Source organism: Tursiops truncatus, chromosome 14, assembly GCF_011762595.2.
Source record: "Tursiops truncatus isolate mTurTru1 chromosome 14, mTurTru1.mat.Y, whole genome shotgun sequence".
Classification (NCBI taxonomy): domain Eukaryota; kingdom Metazoa; phylum Chordata; class Mammalia; order Artiodactyla; family Delphinidae; genus Tursiops; species Tursiops truncatus.
The window spans coordinates 37,858,989-37,878,628 of record NC_047047.1 but is presented as its reverse complement, the minus strand read 5'-3'; the positions used below and the strand labels follow the sequence as shown (position 1 = coordinate 37,878,628).

The 19,640-nt window shown below is 35.0% G+C and overlaps 1 protein-coding gene across 9 annotated transcripts in view; it reads right to left on the bottom strand.

Moving 5' to 3' along the window:
• USP34 (ubiquitin specific peptidase 34) overlaps window positions 1–19,640 on the bottom strand; it is a 231,689-nt gene that overhangs the window by 29,356 nt on the left and 182,693 nt on the right. For all 9 annotated transcript variants that reach the window (XR_012325688.1, XM_073791350.1, XM_073791349.1 and 6 more), the window contains 15 exons: window positions 18,168–18,321; window positions 16,993–17,071; window positions 13,450–13,503; window positions 13,242–13,337; window positions 10,849–10,913; window positions 10,681–10,756; window positions 10,542–10,589; window positions 10,079–10,144; window positions 8,229–8,309; window positions 6,255–6,340; window positions 5,481–5,649; window positions 5,303–5,377; window positions 3,981–4,132; window positions 274–322; window positions 82–186 (listed from right to left, as the gene is read on the bottom strand). Coding sequence is in view for 8 of the 9 variants with exons in the window: in XM_073791350.1 (XP_073647451.1) it covers window positions 82–186; window positions 274–322; window positions 3,981–4,132; window positions 5,303–5,377; window positions 5,481–5,649; window positions 6,255–6,340; window positions 8,229–8,309; window positions 10,079–10,144; window positions 10,542–10,589; window positions 10,681–10,756; window positions 10,849–10,913; window positions 13,242–13,337; window positions 13,450–13,503; window positions 16,993–17,071; window positions 18,168–18,321 (1,355 nt within the window). In the remaining variant the exon portion in view is untranslated. The remainder of the gene's footprint in view (window positions 1–81; window positions 187–273; window positions 323–3,980; window positions 4,133–5,302; window positions 5,378–5,480; window positions 5,650–6,254; window positions 6,341–8,228; window positions 8,310–10,078; window positions 10,145–10,541; window positions 10,590–10,680; window positions 10,757–10,848; window positions 10,914–13,241; window positions 13,338–13,449; window positions 13,504–16,992; window positions 17,072–18,167; window positions 18,322–19,640) is intronic.

Genomic DNA, 19,640 nt, shown 5'->3' with positions numbered 1-19,640 from the left:
CAAAGCAAAACAAAAGGGATAATTTCAGAATATTCTTCCACAAATTACCAAAAATCTTTAAGACTGTTTCTCAGCACTTACATGTTCTGCAAGTCGATTATTGTATCGACAAAGGCTGAAAATCAGATTACAAGTTTGTCTTATATTGATGCCATCACGAATATGTTGAAACAAGAAGGGAAATCCCTGTTAAAAGCAAAAGTTGTTCATTTAAGAACTATTTTGTTGTTATTTTTGTGATTATCAAGTGGTCTAATATTGAGACGGTATTACCTTTCCTCCTGTTAATGCCGCCATGTCAGTCTGTGATAATGTCAAATGCCTGAAAGAAAACATTAGTGGAAATAAGTTTTTCTTTCCTCTATACTACTTTATAGCCATTTGCATCATGACACATAACAAAATTGTTGATTCAATTATAAGTGTACCAAGCCACCATCATAAAATGATTTTTGAACTTTCTGCTAGCTAGACTTGCTCACTAGACATCTTTTAGACAATTTTTCAAAATTCCAAGATTGGTACATGCAAGTCCAAATCTACTTTGTTTCCATTTAATTAACTCAAAATGTTGGTGTACTGTAACACGAGGATGGGTCTAATTTAGAGAGCTTTTTTTTGACATGAGAACCTTCAAAACAAAACGAACTTCTAAGAAATAGAGAATTTCACTTTCAAGTTTAAAATTACTGCATATTTCTTTAACTTATTATAGAAAATTTCAAACACATACAAAAATAGAATACTGTAAGCATCCCATCACTCAGTTGCAAATTACCACCTTACGGTCGATCTTGATTCATCTGTACCTCCTACTTGTTCAAATATGAACTATTTTGAAGCAATTCCAGATACGTTATCACTTAGTCCATAAATTTCAATACATATCCTAAACATAAATTTCAAAAACATAAACAACACTACCAATATTCACACCTAAAATAAATTAACAATTTCTTATTATCATACAAGATCCAGTCAATGTACAATTTCCTCAAGTTTCTAAAAAATATTTTTATAATTTGTTTGAATCAGGATCCAAATGAAGTCCTCTGTTGACACCGGTTGAAATGTCTTTTAAATCTCTTTCAGACCACTGGTTTCCCCTCCGATTTTGTTTTTATCTTGCAATTAATCTGTTGAAGAAAGCAGGTGGTTTGACCTGTAGAATTTCCCACATTTCCATTTTGCTGATTATATCCTTGGTGTGTTGTTTTAACATATTCCTCTGTCCCCGTATTTCCTATAAACTGGTAGTTATTAGATCTAGAGACTTGATCAGATCTAGGTTTGACTTTTTAATCAAGAATACCTTAATAAACGGTAGTGTGAACTTTCATCAGGAGGCACACAATGAAAAGCTGTCCCTCTTTTTGTAATGTTTTCAGCCCATGATGATCATTTCCTAGATCCATTATTGCATTTGGGATGCAAAATATTGATATCCTAATTCCAGCATTACTTGCTCATTTATGAGCTCAAGTACCTCTATGACGATGAACATCCCTCTCATTTACCATTTGGTTGCCATGAAGTATAATTCTTGCAGGTAAGATAAATACTTGATATTGTTCCTTTATTAATAAGTTTCCAAAATTGTTACTTGGTTTCTTAATATACTCCAAAAGTTGTCAATAATTTTTAAAATTTTGTTTTTAGGTATCATTATAAACTCATGGATGTAAACATCCATGATGTGTTTTAGTCCACTTGCAGTTGTTATTACTATTATTGATGCTCAAGTTGTCCAATCTGTAACCAGTAGAAACCTCCTTAAGTTGACTCTTGAGACCTTTTAACATGACCTCAGTAGTCTTTGATAGCCTCCTTGCTTTCCAAAATGACAAAATGTTCGAGGCTTCCCATTCATTTCTTGCCCAAGACCTGGAATTGGCTATTTTCTCAAGGAACCTTGATTTTTTTCAGTGGGAAATATTATCTAGATGCCAGGGTCACTCACTGGTTTTTGGGTTGGACAGGATTTCTAGGCCTTTTCAGAAAATGGAGATACATAATACATTTTTTGTTTGCTTAAGACAAAATATACCATGAACTCTACTGATATTCCCAAATTCAAATTTAGTTTTGAAGAAGTTATGTAAACATCCTACAATTTTATATTTGTATTTCTCTTTTCTTTTTCTGAAAATCTTGGTTTCTAATGACATTAACAATTATCTATTTGTTTTATTCTATAATACAGTTTCAGAATAATAATTCTAATTATACTACTACTCACAATATAATTAGTAAAACACTTGAGGATAATTTTACAATTCTTTTTGTCCTTCAGGTACATCCCACTAAAAATTACAGTTAAATCAATGTGTTCTAAAGTCACTTTAATTCCTCTCCAGTGGCTATGTCACCAACTCAATATACAGTTAAGCTCATTTATTTCAGTCTGCTTTTGATTTTTAGGGATTACATTTTATTAATTTATTTATAATTATAGAAAACATTTACATGATTCCAAAGATAAATCTAAAAAACAAAACAGTGTACTATATTCAAAGAAGTCAAACCTTCATTCCTGTCCCCTCCAGCCTGTTTTCCCCTCCCCCAACCACTGGAAATTTAAAATTTATTTTTAAAAATTTAGTCTTCAATTAGAAAAATAGTCAGTTCTTGCTACTTATAGTACTTACGTTCTATAAAGAGCTGCGAACACTGAATTAGTGAACACTGAATCACTGCTCATAGGGAAAGCATACACTTAGGTTCCTGTGAACCTCTGGTCATAACATTTTCATCAATAGATCAATAAGTTACCTTGTATAATGTGTGTTTCTGTTTAAAGACACCTGATTTAATGTTGACTCATTAGCACTGAATACAGAGCAAACAGCACTGTAACTCAAACCTGAATGAAGCTTATCTAATGTGTACTTTCTCCTTAAGGCATATTATGGCCTTCTTGAGCTTAGGAACACACTAGACAGCACTTGGCACTATGCTTGGGACCATTTTTAAACAGCCAAATCACCAACAAAAAGCATAAATGTGAGAAATGTGGCACATATTGCAAACAAAAATTTGTTTACAATTTGAGCACCGAAACAAGAAGGCAGAGTGTCACCATGTTTGACCTCAGCTGGAGAAGTGTGTGTCAGGTCAACTCCAATTTTTTGCCACTCTGTACATTCTGAAATCCACAAATCACTGTAAACGCTTCACAAGTACTGATTTGGGGATTACAAATAAATTTAAGTAGGAGAATTCACAAAGTGGAGATCCATGAATAATGTGGCTTGGTTGCACACGTGCACGCACACACACACACACACACACTCTCTTCTCTCTCTCTCTCTCTCACTCACTTTGTGTCTCACAGCCTCCCCTTCTTAAAAAGTAGCATACTATAGGGAATTCCCTGGTGGTCCAGTGGTTAGGACTCAGTGATCCCGTAAGCCATGCTGTGTGGCCAAAAGAAAAAAAAAAGTAGCATACTATATATACTTTTGTCCACCTTGTTTTTTTTTCACCTCAGTGTTATGTATCTTAAAGAACTCTCCATGGTGGTACACATACAGTCCATACTGCCTGTTTTTTTTTCTGCTATAGAGTCCTCTATCAAGTGGATGCTGTTTCTTCAACTTGTACCATCTTTGTGGACATTTTCAGTCTTTTGCTGTTTATAAACACTGCTTCAATAAACAGCACTGCACATACATCTTTTGGTGTTTTGGGAACAGAATCCCAGAAGTGGGGTTGCTAGGTCAAAGGATGAATGCACATATAATTTTGCTAGATATTTTACTGTAAATTTCTTCAATGTATATTTCTAACATGACTCAGGCAAAGTAAGAGTTTGGTACAAAGGATCGAAATACTTATGCTACAAGAGTTGATGGAAAGTGTTGTTATTATTTAAAAGGAATTAAGTAACAAAAACTACTCAGTTAATAATGGTAAAACAATTATGTAAAAAGAATAAAATCAAACATGCTTTAAGCATTTTGAATGTTGAAACATTTCACCTTTCGGAGCGAGACTGTTCAACCAAAAGAGCAACTAAAGCTATCATTTTTTCAAGAGCAGCTGGCCTGTATTTTTCTTCTGCCAGAGAGAGTATATCTTCTTCCTCCTCCTCTTCTTCCCCTTCTTCCTCTGACAACACTTCAACTTGAGGCTAGAACATAACACAATTCATTTTTAATATATTATTTTCTAACATTATGTTGAGAGAAAAGAGCTTGATTGTCTCACAAAACAATGCAGGGTAGACAGTAGCATGTATCCATGGAAGCATGTATCAGGAGCATGTATCATGAAAAATAACCACTCAAAGGCCTAACCTTATTTAAAAGTCTAAACCACATTCAGGACAATTCTAGATTTAATAGGCAGAACTGTAAAGAACAATAATTCCCAATACTGTATTTACCTTACCTAAAGATATAAATTCTTTAATAATAAATTTTTTTTCTTATAGGCAAGCTCTTTGGAAGATAAATCAGGAACAAAATTCATATGAGTATGATAAAATGGTATTTCATATTTAATAAAAATACCAGTTACACAAATTAAGGAATCCATATTTGCAGTTTTCAGATAATCCAAACAGTAGGTATTTCAAAGAGATACTCATTTGGGGTTTGAAATGCAACACTGCAAAGATTTTATGATCTAACAAAGCAAAAGAAAAGCAGTCTAAATAAGTAGCCATCTAGGTTGAAATTAGATAATAACAGTACGTATCTGGAGAACCATTACAGCACAGTGGCTAACAGTTTCATTTAGGAGTCTAACCAAGGATCAAAGCCTAACTCACTGTGATCTAAAACAAGTTAACTTCTTTATGCCTCAAGTTCCCCATCTGTAAAATGGAGATAACAACAGTACTTACCTCTTAGGGTTACAACAAGGATTAAATAAGATAGAGCAAATAGAGCATTCAATCCAATGTGGTCATTACAGACAACACAAAATTGATGTAATAGTTTTAATATTATGAATTGAATTTTTGGAAGACTGACAGACTTAATATAGCAAAGGGCTTTAAAAATATGGCCAGCAAAAATGTTCACCAAAACACAAAATGCTACTGTAAGACCCTAAAGCAGGTGATGGCCATTTTGCCGAAATTTATTTGCTTTGATCCAGGGCCATACCAGTGAAATTTATCACTTGACTGTTTCTTCTCTTGCTATATCCACTAAAAATATCAACCAAACTTAGACCCTTAAAATCATTTAATATCAGGGCTGGAAGGGACTTCAAAGGAATCCAGTATCTTTCTATGATGCAAACTTGAAAACATGGCCTCTAAATCCCTGATATGAGACAGAATTGTACTTACATTTTCAGGCCCTTTAGTTCCCATGTAAAAATGTACCATTGTAGATATGGCTTGCAGTGAAAGCAAAAACTGGCTCTAAAAATAAAAATATTGATTTAAAAATATAAAATAAAAACAATTAAGTTTTAAATACTGAAATAAGTACATAATACCAGAAATAAACAAGATATAGCCTCACCTCTTCTTCACCCATTTTGGCAAATTCGTAAAGGAAGGCAAAATATTCTGTAAGATGTTTACTGTGAGGCTTTACACCATGTTCCATGATTAATAACAGAGTTCTCACAAATCGAGTGACACATGAACGACCACCTATATCTTCTACTGAAGCATCCATATCATCAGACCTGAAAACACAATTTTATACATCTTAGAAAAAGTATGCAGTCTGGGGATAGATATTTTGGGAGGAGAAGTATTTTAAAAACCTGAATTTATCTCTTTCATCTTTGCAATAATGAATACCAATTACAATAATACAAAAAGTTGGATTCCAGTTATCATGTCTCGCTGAAATCAAAACAAAAAGACTAAGTCAAAGTTACTTGTAGAGGATTTTGAAAATGCAATTAAATAAAAATAAAACAAAAGTATTCCTTCTTGATTTATATTATTACAGATTATTTTTAAATAGGAGAACCTAAATATTTCAGTGTGGATATTTAAAAATACTTTGTAGGCAGATCATCAAAAAACTTAAAAATAAAATGTTCAGGGACTTCCCTGGTGGTCTGGTGGCTAAGACTCCGTGTTCCCAGTGCAGGGGGCCCGGGTTCGATCCCTGGTCAGGGAACTAGATCTCACATGCATGCTGCAATTAAGAGTTCGCATGCTGCAATGAAACTAAGACCCGGCACAGCCAAATAAATAAATATGTTAAATAAATAAATGAATGAATGAATGAATAAATAAATAAATAAATAAAGTTCAGTTCAAAAGGTATACTTCTTACCCATCTTCCATTCCTGGCTGTAGATAGAGATGAGCATGCACAGGTCTAAGTCTCTGAATCACATGGATACACAAACGCTGAAACATCTATAGATGAAAAGATAGGACAACCTAAGAGTCAACTCACATCAGGTAACAAAGACAATGAAAAATGAACACGATTAAAAATTCTGCTACCCTGGGCTTCCCGGGTGGCGCAGTGGTTGAGAGTCCGCCTGCTGATGCAGGGGACACGGGTTCGTGCCCCGGTCCGGAAAGATCCCACACACCGCGGAGCGGCTGGGCCCGTGAGCCATGGCCGCTGAGCCTGCGCGTCCGGAGCCTGTGCTCCGCAACGGGAGAGGCCCGCGTACCGAAAAAAAAAAAAAATTCTGCTACCCATTTATATTTTGCCCACAGATTATCTTTTGACATTCTAAAGCTTTCCTGGAGTCTCAACTACAGACTAAAGATAAAAGGTAGAGTTAGCTTGAAAAACAATTTTATAAGGGAAAAAGCAAAAACAAACTACAGGTTTCAGTAATAGAGATTACCAAATACAAAGCTTCATGAAACCTCCTTTACTAGTGGAGATACAGAGGAAAGAAAACTTGGCATCCATCTCTTTCAGAAGAGTGGAGTGGGGCAGGACAGCTGCTTATTAGAATTTCAATGACTAGGAGAAGGAAATGCAATTTAAGTTTATCCAAAAAATATGGATTAAGATATACAAATGGCCAATAAGCACACGAAAAGATGTTTACTATCATTAATTATTAAGCAAATGCAAACCAAAACTACAATGAGATACTACTTCACACCCATTAGAATGGCTAAAATTAAGAAAACAATAAACAAATGTTGAAGAAGATGTAGCAAAAACTGGAACCTTCACAGATTGCTGGTGGGAATGTAAACTGGTGCAGACATCATGAAAAAAAGTTTGGTAGTCCCTAAGAATGTTAGTTACAACCCAGCAGTTCACTCCTCTGTATATATCCAAAAGAACTGAAAACACATGTCCACACAAATATCTGTACACATATGTTCATAGCAGTGTTATTCAAAACAGCAAAGAAGTGGAAACATCACTAATGTTCATCAACTGCTGAATAGATAAACAAAATTTGGTATATAAAATATTACTTGGCAGTAAGAAGAAATAAAGTACAGATATAAGTCACAACATGGGTAAACCTTGAAAACATTGTTAAATCAAAAAAGCCAGTCACAAAAGACCACATACTGTGTGATTCTATTCAAATGAAATGGTGAGAATAGGCAAACCCACAGAGGCAGAAAGTATATTAATGGTGGCCAGGGGCTGAAGAGAATGGACAGGATAAAATGGAAGCGATTGCTCATAAGTATGGGATTTCTTTTGGGGGTGTTATAAAATTAGGTAGATGATGGTCACATATTTGGGAATATACTAAAAAACACTTAATTTTACATTTTGAAAAGTTTTGCTAAATTTTATGATATAAGAATTGTATCTCAATTATAACTGAAAGCATATTTCAGATTAAATTTTTGGTTTTGTGTCATAAATGCATATGTATTTTTCTTCCTTGTTAATTTTTCCAATGATTTATGAAAAACATATTGATTCATGTGACAGTTGAGAATCTGTCACAGAAATAAGTTATACACTATTCATTTAACTTTCAAGGCCATTACAGTACCCTACCATGGTTAGAATACCTAAGGATCTGAAAAAGAATCAGTACAACTCATACATCAAAGTAGGATCTGAGAAAATAGGCAGTTACAACTATCTTCCTATAACCAGGAAATGTGAATGATTTTAATCAGTTGACTGGAAATGATAGCTGATTTGCCAAAAGAAGGTGGTGAAAATAAGAGCAAAATGACTTTTGTGATAAGAGGTCGATCTTTTCAAATTACTTCCAATGCTGGGTTAAAATATATTCACAGGCAAATTCCGAACAATTAACTTGAAAGCCACTTCTTTTCCAAATAAATTTTTTCTTACCTGTCTCACAATTTGATTAGGGCACTTAATTAGTATCTGCATTGGCCACCAATCATCATCAGCCATGCGGTCCAAAAACCACTGTAAGTAAATAGTGTGATTTTAACATTCAATCAATACTTGTCAATTGGGATAAAAATCACACAAAGATTTTAATTCTAGTTGACATCTGAATTCTTTTAAATTCTTACCAAAAAAGATTCTTCAATTGGTAGAAAGTGTAAAATCTAAAATGTCTAAAGTCATAATCAAGGTCATCTCAATACAGAATTCCATGGATGCCATTTACATTATAGTGTAGAACCTACATGATGACAACCTGCAGTTCTTAATAAAGTCAAATACTATTTTCCTCTTAGACTTCATAAATGTCACACTGCAGAATTTTTTGTTCCTATTAATAATATACGATCTGAGTATGATAAACTTTCTGTTTAAAACCAATTTATGTTCTGTTGATAACAAAAAACACTCTTCTTTAGGCTAAGACAATTTCCCATTAATTTCAAGATATCTCTTAATCACATATTTAACTTCTCTATTGAACTGTACTGCCTATTTATGCACACACATAATTACTGACAACTGTAGAGAATTTTAACTCCTTGATAGAGTTCCAGAGGCAAATCCTTAGCGAAAATACTGAAGTCGCAACTTTATTAAAAAAAACAACAAAAACAAAAAAAATTTATGACTTAATCAAGCTTCTGCATCTACTGAACAGTTTTTTTTGTTTGTTTGTTTTTACTGAATAGTTTTTGAAAAATCATGAAGGGGGAAGGGAATAGAGGAATATGTTAAATAACACGCAAAGGATGCACTAGATCAAAGCCAGCATGTGGAAAATCCTGCAGAACAAATGAGAATGTGGTACAGGGGGGAAAAAAAAAAAGAAGGTAACCACAGTTGCTCCTTGGTATGGAGCCCCAGCATACACGAAAATCTGCAGATACTCAAGTCCCATAGTTGACCTTCTGTATCTTAGGTTCCTCCACATCCTCGGATTTAACCAACCACAGATTGTACGGTACTGTACGTACTTACTGAAAAAATCTGTGTATGAGTGGATCCACACAGTTCAAACCCGTGTTGTCCACGGGTCAACTGTATTATAGATGAAAAGAGATTTACAAGACAAAAGCAAAATGTGGACCTTGTTTCAATACTAATTCAAACAAACCGACTGAAAAAAATTAAAAACAAAATCTTTCTAAAAACCTTCTACATATGAAAAAATCTTCAACTAACTTCATCTATTGTACACTATGCTGCTGTCTCCCACTTCTGGGAATTTATAAGACCTGCATTCCTAGAAAGGTACACACCACTCCGGGAGATCATCACAAATGATAAACGATAGTAAGATGGCAATATGGCTAAGTGTTTATTACCTGTGTGCATACTATCCTTAGGGATGTATGTTTCTCTTATAATGTAATATGGGAAAAGATAAAATAGGACATAAACTGATCTACTGGGATATATGCAATTTTTCTCAGAGGGGGAAGGGAGATATGCATTTTTCAGTATTTTCTAGTAGCATACAAAAGTAGTTAAGAAATATCTGGTACAGTTCTGAATTTTCTATACTTTTTCCTTCCAATACATGAGGGGGGGAACCCAAGGATTTTTAAGTAACTTAAAAATCAATTATTTAATCAATGTAATGAATTTGATACATTAATTATAAATTTCTCTTGGCAATCAAGTAATTTTAGGAACAACTTACACTGGCTCCCTATGATTTATAATAGATAAAACAATTTTGTTATATCATCTAAGTTAAGAATAAAAGAAAACAAGAAAGTGAATCTTAAGCTATGCATTGTTTGTTGAATCATTCACCTCACCTCACAAGCTGCTTGGCTATTATTAAATTGTTTGGTCAACAGTTCAATCCACTGAAGCATTGTGGGCTAAAAAAGAAAAAGAAGTTACTGAAGGTATTAGGTGATATCTGGGGCTTCCCTGGTGGTGCAGTGGTTAAGAATCCACCTGTCAATGCAGGGGACACAGGTTCAGGCCCTGGTCCGGGAAGATCCCACATGCCGCGGAGCAACTAAGCCCATGTGCTCCAACTACTGAGCCTGCGCTCTAGAGCCCACGAGCCACAACTACTGAAGCCCGTGCTCCACAACAAGAGAAGCCACCACAATGAGAAGGCTGCGCACCACAATGAAGAGTAGCCCCTGCTCACTGCGACTACAGAAAGCCCACGTAGTAACGAAGACGCAACGCAGCCAAAAAAAAAAAAAAAAAAAGATATGATAAATGACATGAATGGCACAAAAGTTTATGAAATAGAACACATACCTTTTCTTTTGAATGAATAAATGTCTCTAGGACAAAGGAAGTGCTTAACTGCAAGAAAAGATAAAATTAAGCAAAAAAGATTTAATTATTTTAAAGTCACCAATTTTGAAGAAATTACCTAAGTCTATACATATATTACCTTTGCTGTCATTAAGGACACAGCTTTAGGATCTGGTAATGTACTGGGAATACAACTACACAACTGCCACATAAACCTAGAATTTGAAAACAATAGGTTAAAATTCTTACAAAATAAGATTTTTTAAAAGTGTTAACAAAAAAATCTTACTAAATCTGCCAAGCTTACCCAAAATATGTATGTTCAAAAATGTTTTTGTCTTGAAGAAACTGCATGTTATCATGCCAAATCCACTGAAGAAAAAAATGTTAACATTAGACATCAGAAAGCATTTGCTTCATAACATTTTACCAATATTTTTATTAGACAAAATAAGACTTGCTCTAGAAGAAACAAAAAGTATACATGCACTTAAATTCATGTTGACTTTTTTCCAGGTAAATGGAATATGGAAGTAGTTACTAAACCTAATCCAATTTATCATTACTTATCTGGTTACCTCAAGCAATCACGTTGTTTCTTTTTTTTTCAATTTATTTATTAAAATTTTGAAAGTAAGAACTCTGAAATCCCATCTGTCTGAAGAGCAAATATGTAATGAATAAAATTATGTTAACATTGATAACATACATGAAAACTATGGTAGGCTGATATTCTGGTAACAACAGGTTATGAAAGACAGGTTTATGTTTAAAAACTGGCAAAATAGGGCTTCCCTGGTGGCGCAGTGGTTGAGAGTCCGCCTGCCGATGCAGGGGACACGGGTTCGTGCCCCGGTCCAGGATGATCCCACATGCCGCGGAGCGGCTGGGTCCGTGAGCCATGGCCGCTGAGCCTACGTGTCCAGAGCCTGTGCTCCGCAACGGGAGAGGCCACAACAGTGAGAGGCCCACGTACCGCAAAAAAAAAAAAAACTGGCAAAATAAGGGACTTCCCTGGTGGCACAGTGGTTAAGAATCTGCCTACTAATGCAGGGGACACAGGTTCATGCCCTGGTCTGGGAAGATCCCACATGCCAGAGAGCAACTAAGCCCGTGCACCATAACTACTGAGCCTGTGCTCTAGAGCCTGCGAGCCACAACTACTGAAGCGCACGTGCCTAGAGCCCGTATTCCGCGATGAGGAGCCACCACAATGAGAAGCCTGCACACCGCAATGAAAAGTAGCCCGCACTCGCTGCAACTAGAGAAAGCCCGCGTGCAGCAACGAAGGCCCAACGCGGCCAAAGATAAATAAAAAATTTTTTAAAAAAGAAAACAATGTGAAAAAGAAATTCATGTTTACTTACAGATCCTGTATTTATTGAAAAAAAAAAACCCAAAACCATGTGTAAGTGGACCCTCACAGTTCAAGCCTGTGTTGTTCAAATGCCAACTGTACATCATTAAGGTTTTATGTAAAATTTCATTTTATTTCACATGTGGGTGGCTATCTTTAAATACTGTTGGGTCCTCATCTACAACATGGTGTACATCTGAATACCCTGGGGACACAAAGTCTTGCACATAATGATGATTATAATCTATTTTATTTTGCTATTATGATAGCAGTTGAAATAAATCTTTGTATAAATAGGTGAGTTTAATAGCTTGGCATCTAGTGACGCATCTAATTCTGCTGGTAAACCTAAATTAGAGGGTTTGGAAGAAGATAATATTCTTGGCTCTTTATCAGTAAATTACAGGTAGGCAAGATACCATTAAAAGTGTTTGGGGGGCTTTCCTGGTGGCGCAGTGGTTGGGAGTCTGCCTGCCAATGCAGGGGACACGGGTTCGTGACCCGGTCCGGGAGGATCCCACAGGCCGCGGAGCGGCTGGGCCCGTGAGCCATGGCTGCTGAGCCTGCGCGTCCGGAGCCTGTGCTCTGCAACGGGAGAGGCCATGGCAGTGAGAGGCCCACGTACCGCAAAAAAAAAAAAAAAAAAAAAAAAAAAGTGTTTGAGGAACAAAATCCACTCAGTTTTAAGACTTGACCACAATAGTGCAAATATCAATCAGTCAGAGAGTAAAAGTTTAATTGTCTACATGGAAGAGTACACTTGTATCAGGTATACCTTTCTGGAGATTTTTTTTTTTTACTTTTGGCCGAGTCAGTTTACAACAATGACACAACATACATTGAGTGTGCACACTTTTTAGAAACCCCTAACATTATCACGTAACTACATTATGAAACGAAGAGAGCTCATTACTACAAATGAGACACATATTAAAATATATATAATACATATTTTAAATGCATTTAAAATACACTGTACGCTTGTGTATAATATGAAGCGTAAGAAAAGGAACATTCACAGTCCTACCACCCAATCCAAGAATATCACCAACCATACAAGTTAATTGTGAGCTTGAGCTTATTCCATCAACCATTTTTACCTTTCTTATTTTTCTTCAGTGTTACTAATAATTGTTTTCCACTCCCTTTAATCTCTTTCAGTTTACATTCACCTGTTGTATGTCAGTATTACCGAGACTATTTGTGAAGAGGGTTAAGGTCTACCTCGGATTACAGATACTAATGATGCTGTTTATATAGCCTGCTTTTATATTCTAGAACTAATACTTGCATAAATACTTAACATGCTTTTAAATTGTTGCTAAAGTTAAATTAACTCATACCTCTAGTAATTCAGATGAAACATCAAATTTGTATTCTTTGCCATTTTCTTCCTCTGGTTCCATGCGTTTGTAAAACAGCATATAAGCACTGTGTGTCTTTTAAGAGGGAAAAAAAAGTATATTTTCATTTTGACATAGTATAACTATAAAAGTAGATAACATGGAAGTCAGAAAACAATGTACAATTATACATGAAAGAAATGGTTACCTTTTCGAAGGAGAAATCCATAAATTTATCTGTAACAGAATCATAGGTCTTGGTCTGTTTAAAAAAATGAAAGTTTTCCTTCTTTAAGAAATGGGTACACTCAGCTATATTTATATATAAAATACTTTATAAATAGCTATTTTATACTTTATAGCAACTTTGTAAATAGTTCTCAAATAGCATTATATTCAGAAAAATCTTTAATAGAAGTTTTTGGATAGGAGTAGTACTTTAAAAAAAAGATTCAAAACATTTTTAAGGTACTTTACCATCAATAATATAAAGCTTAATAAAATGGACTTGCAATCTGAAAAACTACTTTTTAAATAAATCTTTATTGGAATATAATTGCTTCACAATACCTTGTTAGTTTCTGTTGCACAACAAAGTGTATCAGCCATATGCATACAGACAACCCCATATCCCCGCCCTCATATCCCCTCCCTCTCGAGCCTCCCTCTCATCCTCCCTATCCCACCCCTCTAGGTCATCGCAAAGCACCAAGTTGATCTCCCTGTGCTATGCTGCTGCTTCCCACCAGCCAACTATTTCACATTCAGTAGTGTATATATGTTGACGCTACTCTCACTTCGCCCCAGCTTCGCCCTCCCACCCCATGTCATCAAGTCCGTTCTCTATGCCTACCCCTTTATTCCTGCCCTGCAACTAGGTTCATCAGTATTATTTTCTTTTTTTGATTCCATATATGTGCGTTAGCCTACAGTATTTGTTTTTCTCTTTCTGACTTACTTCATTCTGTATGTCAGAGTCTAGGTCCATCCACCTCACTACAAATAACTGAATTTCATTTTTTTTATAGCTGAGTAATATTCCATTGTATATATGTGCAACATCTTCTTTATCCATTCATCTGTCAATGGACATTTAGGTTGGTTCCATGTCCTGGCTATTGTAAACAGTGCTGCAATGAACACTGTGATGCATGTCTCTCTTTTTTTTTTTTGGCAGTACGCGGGCCTCTCACTGCTGTGGCCTCTCCCGTTGCGGAGTACAGGCTCCGGACGTGCAGGCTCAGCGGCCATGGTTCACAGGCCCAGCCGCTCCGCGGCATGTGGGATCCTCCCGGACCGGGGCACGAACCCGTGTCCCCTGCATCGGCAGGTGGACTCTCAACCACTGCGCCACCAGGGAAGCCCTGGTGCATGTCTCTTTTTGAATTATGGTTTTCTCAGGGTATATGCCCAGTAGTGGGATTGCTGGGTCATATGGCAGTTCTATTTTTAGTTTTTTAAGGAACCTCCATACTCTTTTCTATAGTGGCTGTATCAATTTACATTCCCACCAGCAGTGTAGGAGGGTTCCCTTTTCACCACACCCTTTCCAGCATTTATTGTTTCTAGCTTTTTTGATAATGGCCATTCTGACCGGCATGAGGTGATACCTCACTGTAGTTTTGATTTGCATTTCTCTAATAATTAGTGATGTTGAGCATCTTTTCATGTGCCTCTTGGCTGTCTCTAAGTCTTCCTTGGTGAAATGTCTATTTAGGTCTTCCGCCCATTTTCTAACTGGATTGTTTGGTTTTTTTTGATATTGAACTCCATGAGCTGTTTTTATATTTTGGAGATGAATCCTCTGTCTGTTGTTTCATTTGCAAATATTTTCTCCCATTCTGAGGGTTGTCTTATTGTCTTCTTTATGGTTTCCTTTGCTGTGCAAAAGCTTTTAAGTTTAATTAAGTCCCATTTGTTTATTTTTGTTTTTATTTCTGTTACTCTAGGAGGTGGGTCAAGAAAGATCTTGCTGTGGTTTATGTCAAAGAGTGTTTTTCCTATGTTTTCCTCTAAAAGTTTTACAGTGTCTGGTCTTACATATAAGTCTTTAATGCATTTGGAGTTTATTTTTGTGTATGGTGTTAGGTAGTGTTCTAATTTCATTCTTTTACATGTAGCTGTCCAGTTTTCTCAGCACCACTCATTGAAGAGGCTGTCTTTTCTCCATTGTATGTTCCTGCCTCCTTCGTTGTAAATTAGGTGCCCATATGTGCCTGGGTTTACCTCTGGGCATTCTATCCTGTACCATTGATCTATATTTCTCTTTTTGTGCCAGTACCATACTGTCTTGATTACTGTACCTTTTGGTATAGTTTGAAGTCGGGGAGCCTGATTCCTCCAGCTACATTTTTCTTTCTCAAGATTGCTTTGGCTATTCGGGGTCTTTTGTGTTTCCATATGAATTGTAAGATTTTTTGTTCTAATTCTGTGAAGAATGCCATTGGTAGTTTGATAGGGATTACACTGAATCTGTAGATTGCTTTGGGTAGTATAGTCATTTTCACAATATTGATTCTTCCAATCCAAGAACATGGTATATCTCTCCATCTGTTTGTGTCATCTTTGATTTCTTTCATCAGTGTCTTACAGTTTTCTGAGTACAGGTCTTTTACCTCCGTAGGTAGGTTTATTCCTAGGGATTTTTATTCTTTTTGTTGCAATGGTGAATGGGATTTTTTCCTTAATTTCTCTTCAAATATATAAAACTTAATAAAGTGGGCATGCAATCTGAAAAACTACCTTTTCAAAGAAGAGTTTTGCACTGTTTACTTGTTTATCTTTTCTTTTTTTTTTTTCTGAGGAAATATTCTAGGAATAACATCTAGAGATGCAATAGATTTAGTTATGGCTTCAATGGTAACTCATTATTTCCTTCCTTCTTCTACTCATTTTCCAAGTGTTAGGTATTTGTCTAATTTTCCTTTTCTATTCAGAATAGTACATAAGAGCATCAAAGAGCAGTTAAGAAAGTCTTTTCATTAAAATCCAGAATGTGACCAGTTATTTCACAATAAACATGGCTATTAAAGGGAAATATAACTTTATCTGAGTTTCTTTATGAAATAGAAATTACTTTTTAATACTTGTGAGAATCAACAGGCTATTTTTAAAGTTTTCAGAAAATTGGTACTAGGGTAAACTGCATATGAAGAAGTGAAATTATTATAGCACTACTCCAACCTAATTGTCTTTTCTTATATCTTAACTGACAATTACAAAACAGATAATCTTTTTCTATCCTGTCACCAGTAATAACTAGGTTGTTGCCTCTGTTATTGAAAGCACTAAAGGAACAATCTTTAAAGTTTAGCTTAAGCCAACTTCCTTGTCAAAGATTTCTCATAGTAAGTACTTACTCAATAAAGTAATTATTCAATAAAGAGTAATTTCTTTCTGTTCTAATCCCAAAGCATTTAAGTAAACAACTTATTTAATCATGATGTCTTGTGGAAATGTAATTCAATTCCTATACTATTATTTTTCAATTGTAAGTCTTAACCCTTCTTAATCAGACCCTTTTAATCAGTTGAAGAAATAGTAATTTAAAATATATTTTCAAAAAAAAATATTTTCCAGTGTCTGGTATATGCTCCAAACATACTAAACTATACTAAACAACAAAAAAAATACATTTTAGATTTAATTATAGGAATTAGGAGAAAGTTACATGACTCTGCTATTGGATTTTATGATACTGCAAAGCACTTAGAAAGTCATGAACCATTTATAACTTTTGAATAAAACTTACCGTCATCTCTCCACCAAAACATTCAGAAGCAAGTTGAGCAGAATCAAAAGGTTTTACCTCAGCATCATTAAAAAGATACCTAAAGCAGAGCATATAGTATTGATCAAGTATATATGTAATATATCTGTATTGTGCCTCTTTTTAAAATATTTAGATTACATTCTAATATATTACAAATATTGATCAAACTTATTAATATGTGGTAAATTCTAACTAAGCTCTTGTTTCGACAATTCTAATCCACTAGAAATTGGGAATATAATTTCACAACATAGTCATAACCACCTTAAAATCTGATAGATCTATTCATAACCTCAGAGTAACAAAAGAGTTCATAAAAGCAAGGAATAAAAAGTTTGCATAACTTTCTAACATGTAAAGCTATCGGACAGAAAACATTAAGAGTTTGGAAAACTTACAACGATAAAGATGCCATTTCAAAATTTATATTCAAATGGACAAAAAAAAGTAAAGATACCATGGATATGATGGTTTAAAGAGTGAGAAATATTTCAACGAAACTGTTCTATTAAGTGCAGATCAATTTACCAATGTACACTTTGTTCACAGCAATATCCCCAATATTTAGAACAATGTCTAGCACATCAATAGTCTCTATACATGAGACTTTATTCAACAACATCCAAGGACCAAAAACCAGCTATTAAGGACTGATTGAATGACTTCCAGCCATTAACTTGATGAAAGATGATAAAAAGAATGTGTGTCAGAAGGGAAAGGTAAGGTGAAGAAAATTGAGTATGCAGGTTATTTTCTAACTGGAATACATAAGGACTTTGTGGCCACCCTATAAAAGGCATTCAGTTAACAGTTCTGGAATAAGTGAACACAGGTAGGTAAGATTTGGAAGGTGCAATATTGTCTGTGAATCTAAAGTTGTGTGCCAAACTTTGAGTGTATTCATTTTTCTTAGGCGAGAATTTATCAAATTCTCAAAAGAGTCTGGAGATGTATAAAGTTTAAGGATGGATTCATATTGTCTTTTGAAAGCTTTCATTTAAACATTTTATGTGCCCCCTTTCCCAACTATAAAGTTTTTAGAAAACTAAAATCCGAAAACGTATCTCAAGAAGAAAACTATCATAAGCTTATATTTTAAAAACAGAAGAAGAAAGATTTTTTTAAATCCCAAGAATAAAATATTTAAAACTCACCATTTATTGTTTTTATAAGCATGTGGATTGACTATATCTCTAATGAAGCTGTAATAGTGTCCACCATCTGCTGTTCCTGTGTGAACAGTCACTCCTATCAAGTCATACTCATAGCTCTCTGTGTCTTTTGAATGATCACTGACTTCCTTAAAACCTGGAATGATTTACATAAAATAATGGCAATAATTTTGAAAACTGCACACAGTGACATCTTAGAATCACTTTATATACTAAACTTTATGCACAGAAATAGGCACAGATACTTTATATATTCAAATAGGTACAAAACAATCCTATATGCTAGTCATTCACCATTCATAGCCTACAATTTTAAGGAACATTTACACAAATCACTGGAAAAACAACCATGTGTCAGTGCGTAACTAGGGACAATCTCCATGTAATATGTAAATGTAAAATATATTCTTTTTGCTTAATCTGGCTCTTCCTTTTGAAATAGATAAATCTGAATGAAGCATTTTGTATTACCTTTATTAGGAGCAGGCAAACGCAAGATCTGAAAAGTATTAACATATTTATGCCTGTTAGTCTCATGCTAAGGAAAATGGAGCATTGTACTGGCAGCATGCTTCCAACTGTTTTCCCAGTTAATAGAAAACACTATGTATTAGGAGCTTTATGTAGACAGAAACAAAATAAACAAAACATATACTTCCCACCCACAGAGATTTCAATTTGAAAAGTTATTACAAGAGATATTAAGAAAAAACTCCAGAAGATGTATGATTTACGATCTGTATTTCCATCATCACAAAAGGAAAGGTATAATCAGAAGCAAATAAGTGAGAGCAGATTTGGTTAACCTGAGTGCACAGTCTAACCTGAAAACTGAAGCAACAATTAGGTGAAGAGGAGGAAATGGCTGAGAGTGTCAGAGCAGTGACTGAGGAGTTTGGATGTACTAGAATCTGACTCTGAATGCATCACTTGTGGCTTAATAAATTCCTTTATCTTGGCATAAATTTTTGGTATTTCCACACATGGAGACATTATGAAAAACACAGTGAGGCAGTTACTATGCAGTCTTGCTATAATTTTACAAATGGTTTGAAAATGTTCTAAAAAGTAGGATGTATATATACAATGCCAACTTCTTAACTTTGTCTCTATTTTCAAACTTACCTCTTCTACCTCATTTCCTGTAACTTCTAAACATACTGCAATTCTAACTTTAAAGTTCCCTCCCTTAACCCTGTATCACTTCACAGCCACAGTCACCATTCTCTCTCTTCAAAGAAAGATATGTTCCTCTCTTGAAAGAGTAGCCCACACTCATTGTTTATACTTCTCAGCTCCCATTTAGTGAGAGTAAAACATTTACTGGATGCTCATTAAGTGCCCGGCAATGCAGTATAAATATTAAAATATGGTTCTCTTTCTTATAACTTATAATATGGTGGCTCTTCAAATCTTAAAAATTTACATCAGCATAACTTTCTATACAAACAAAAC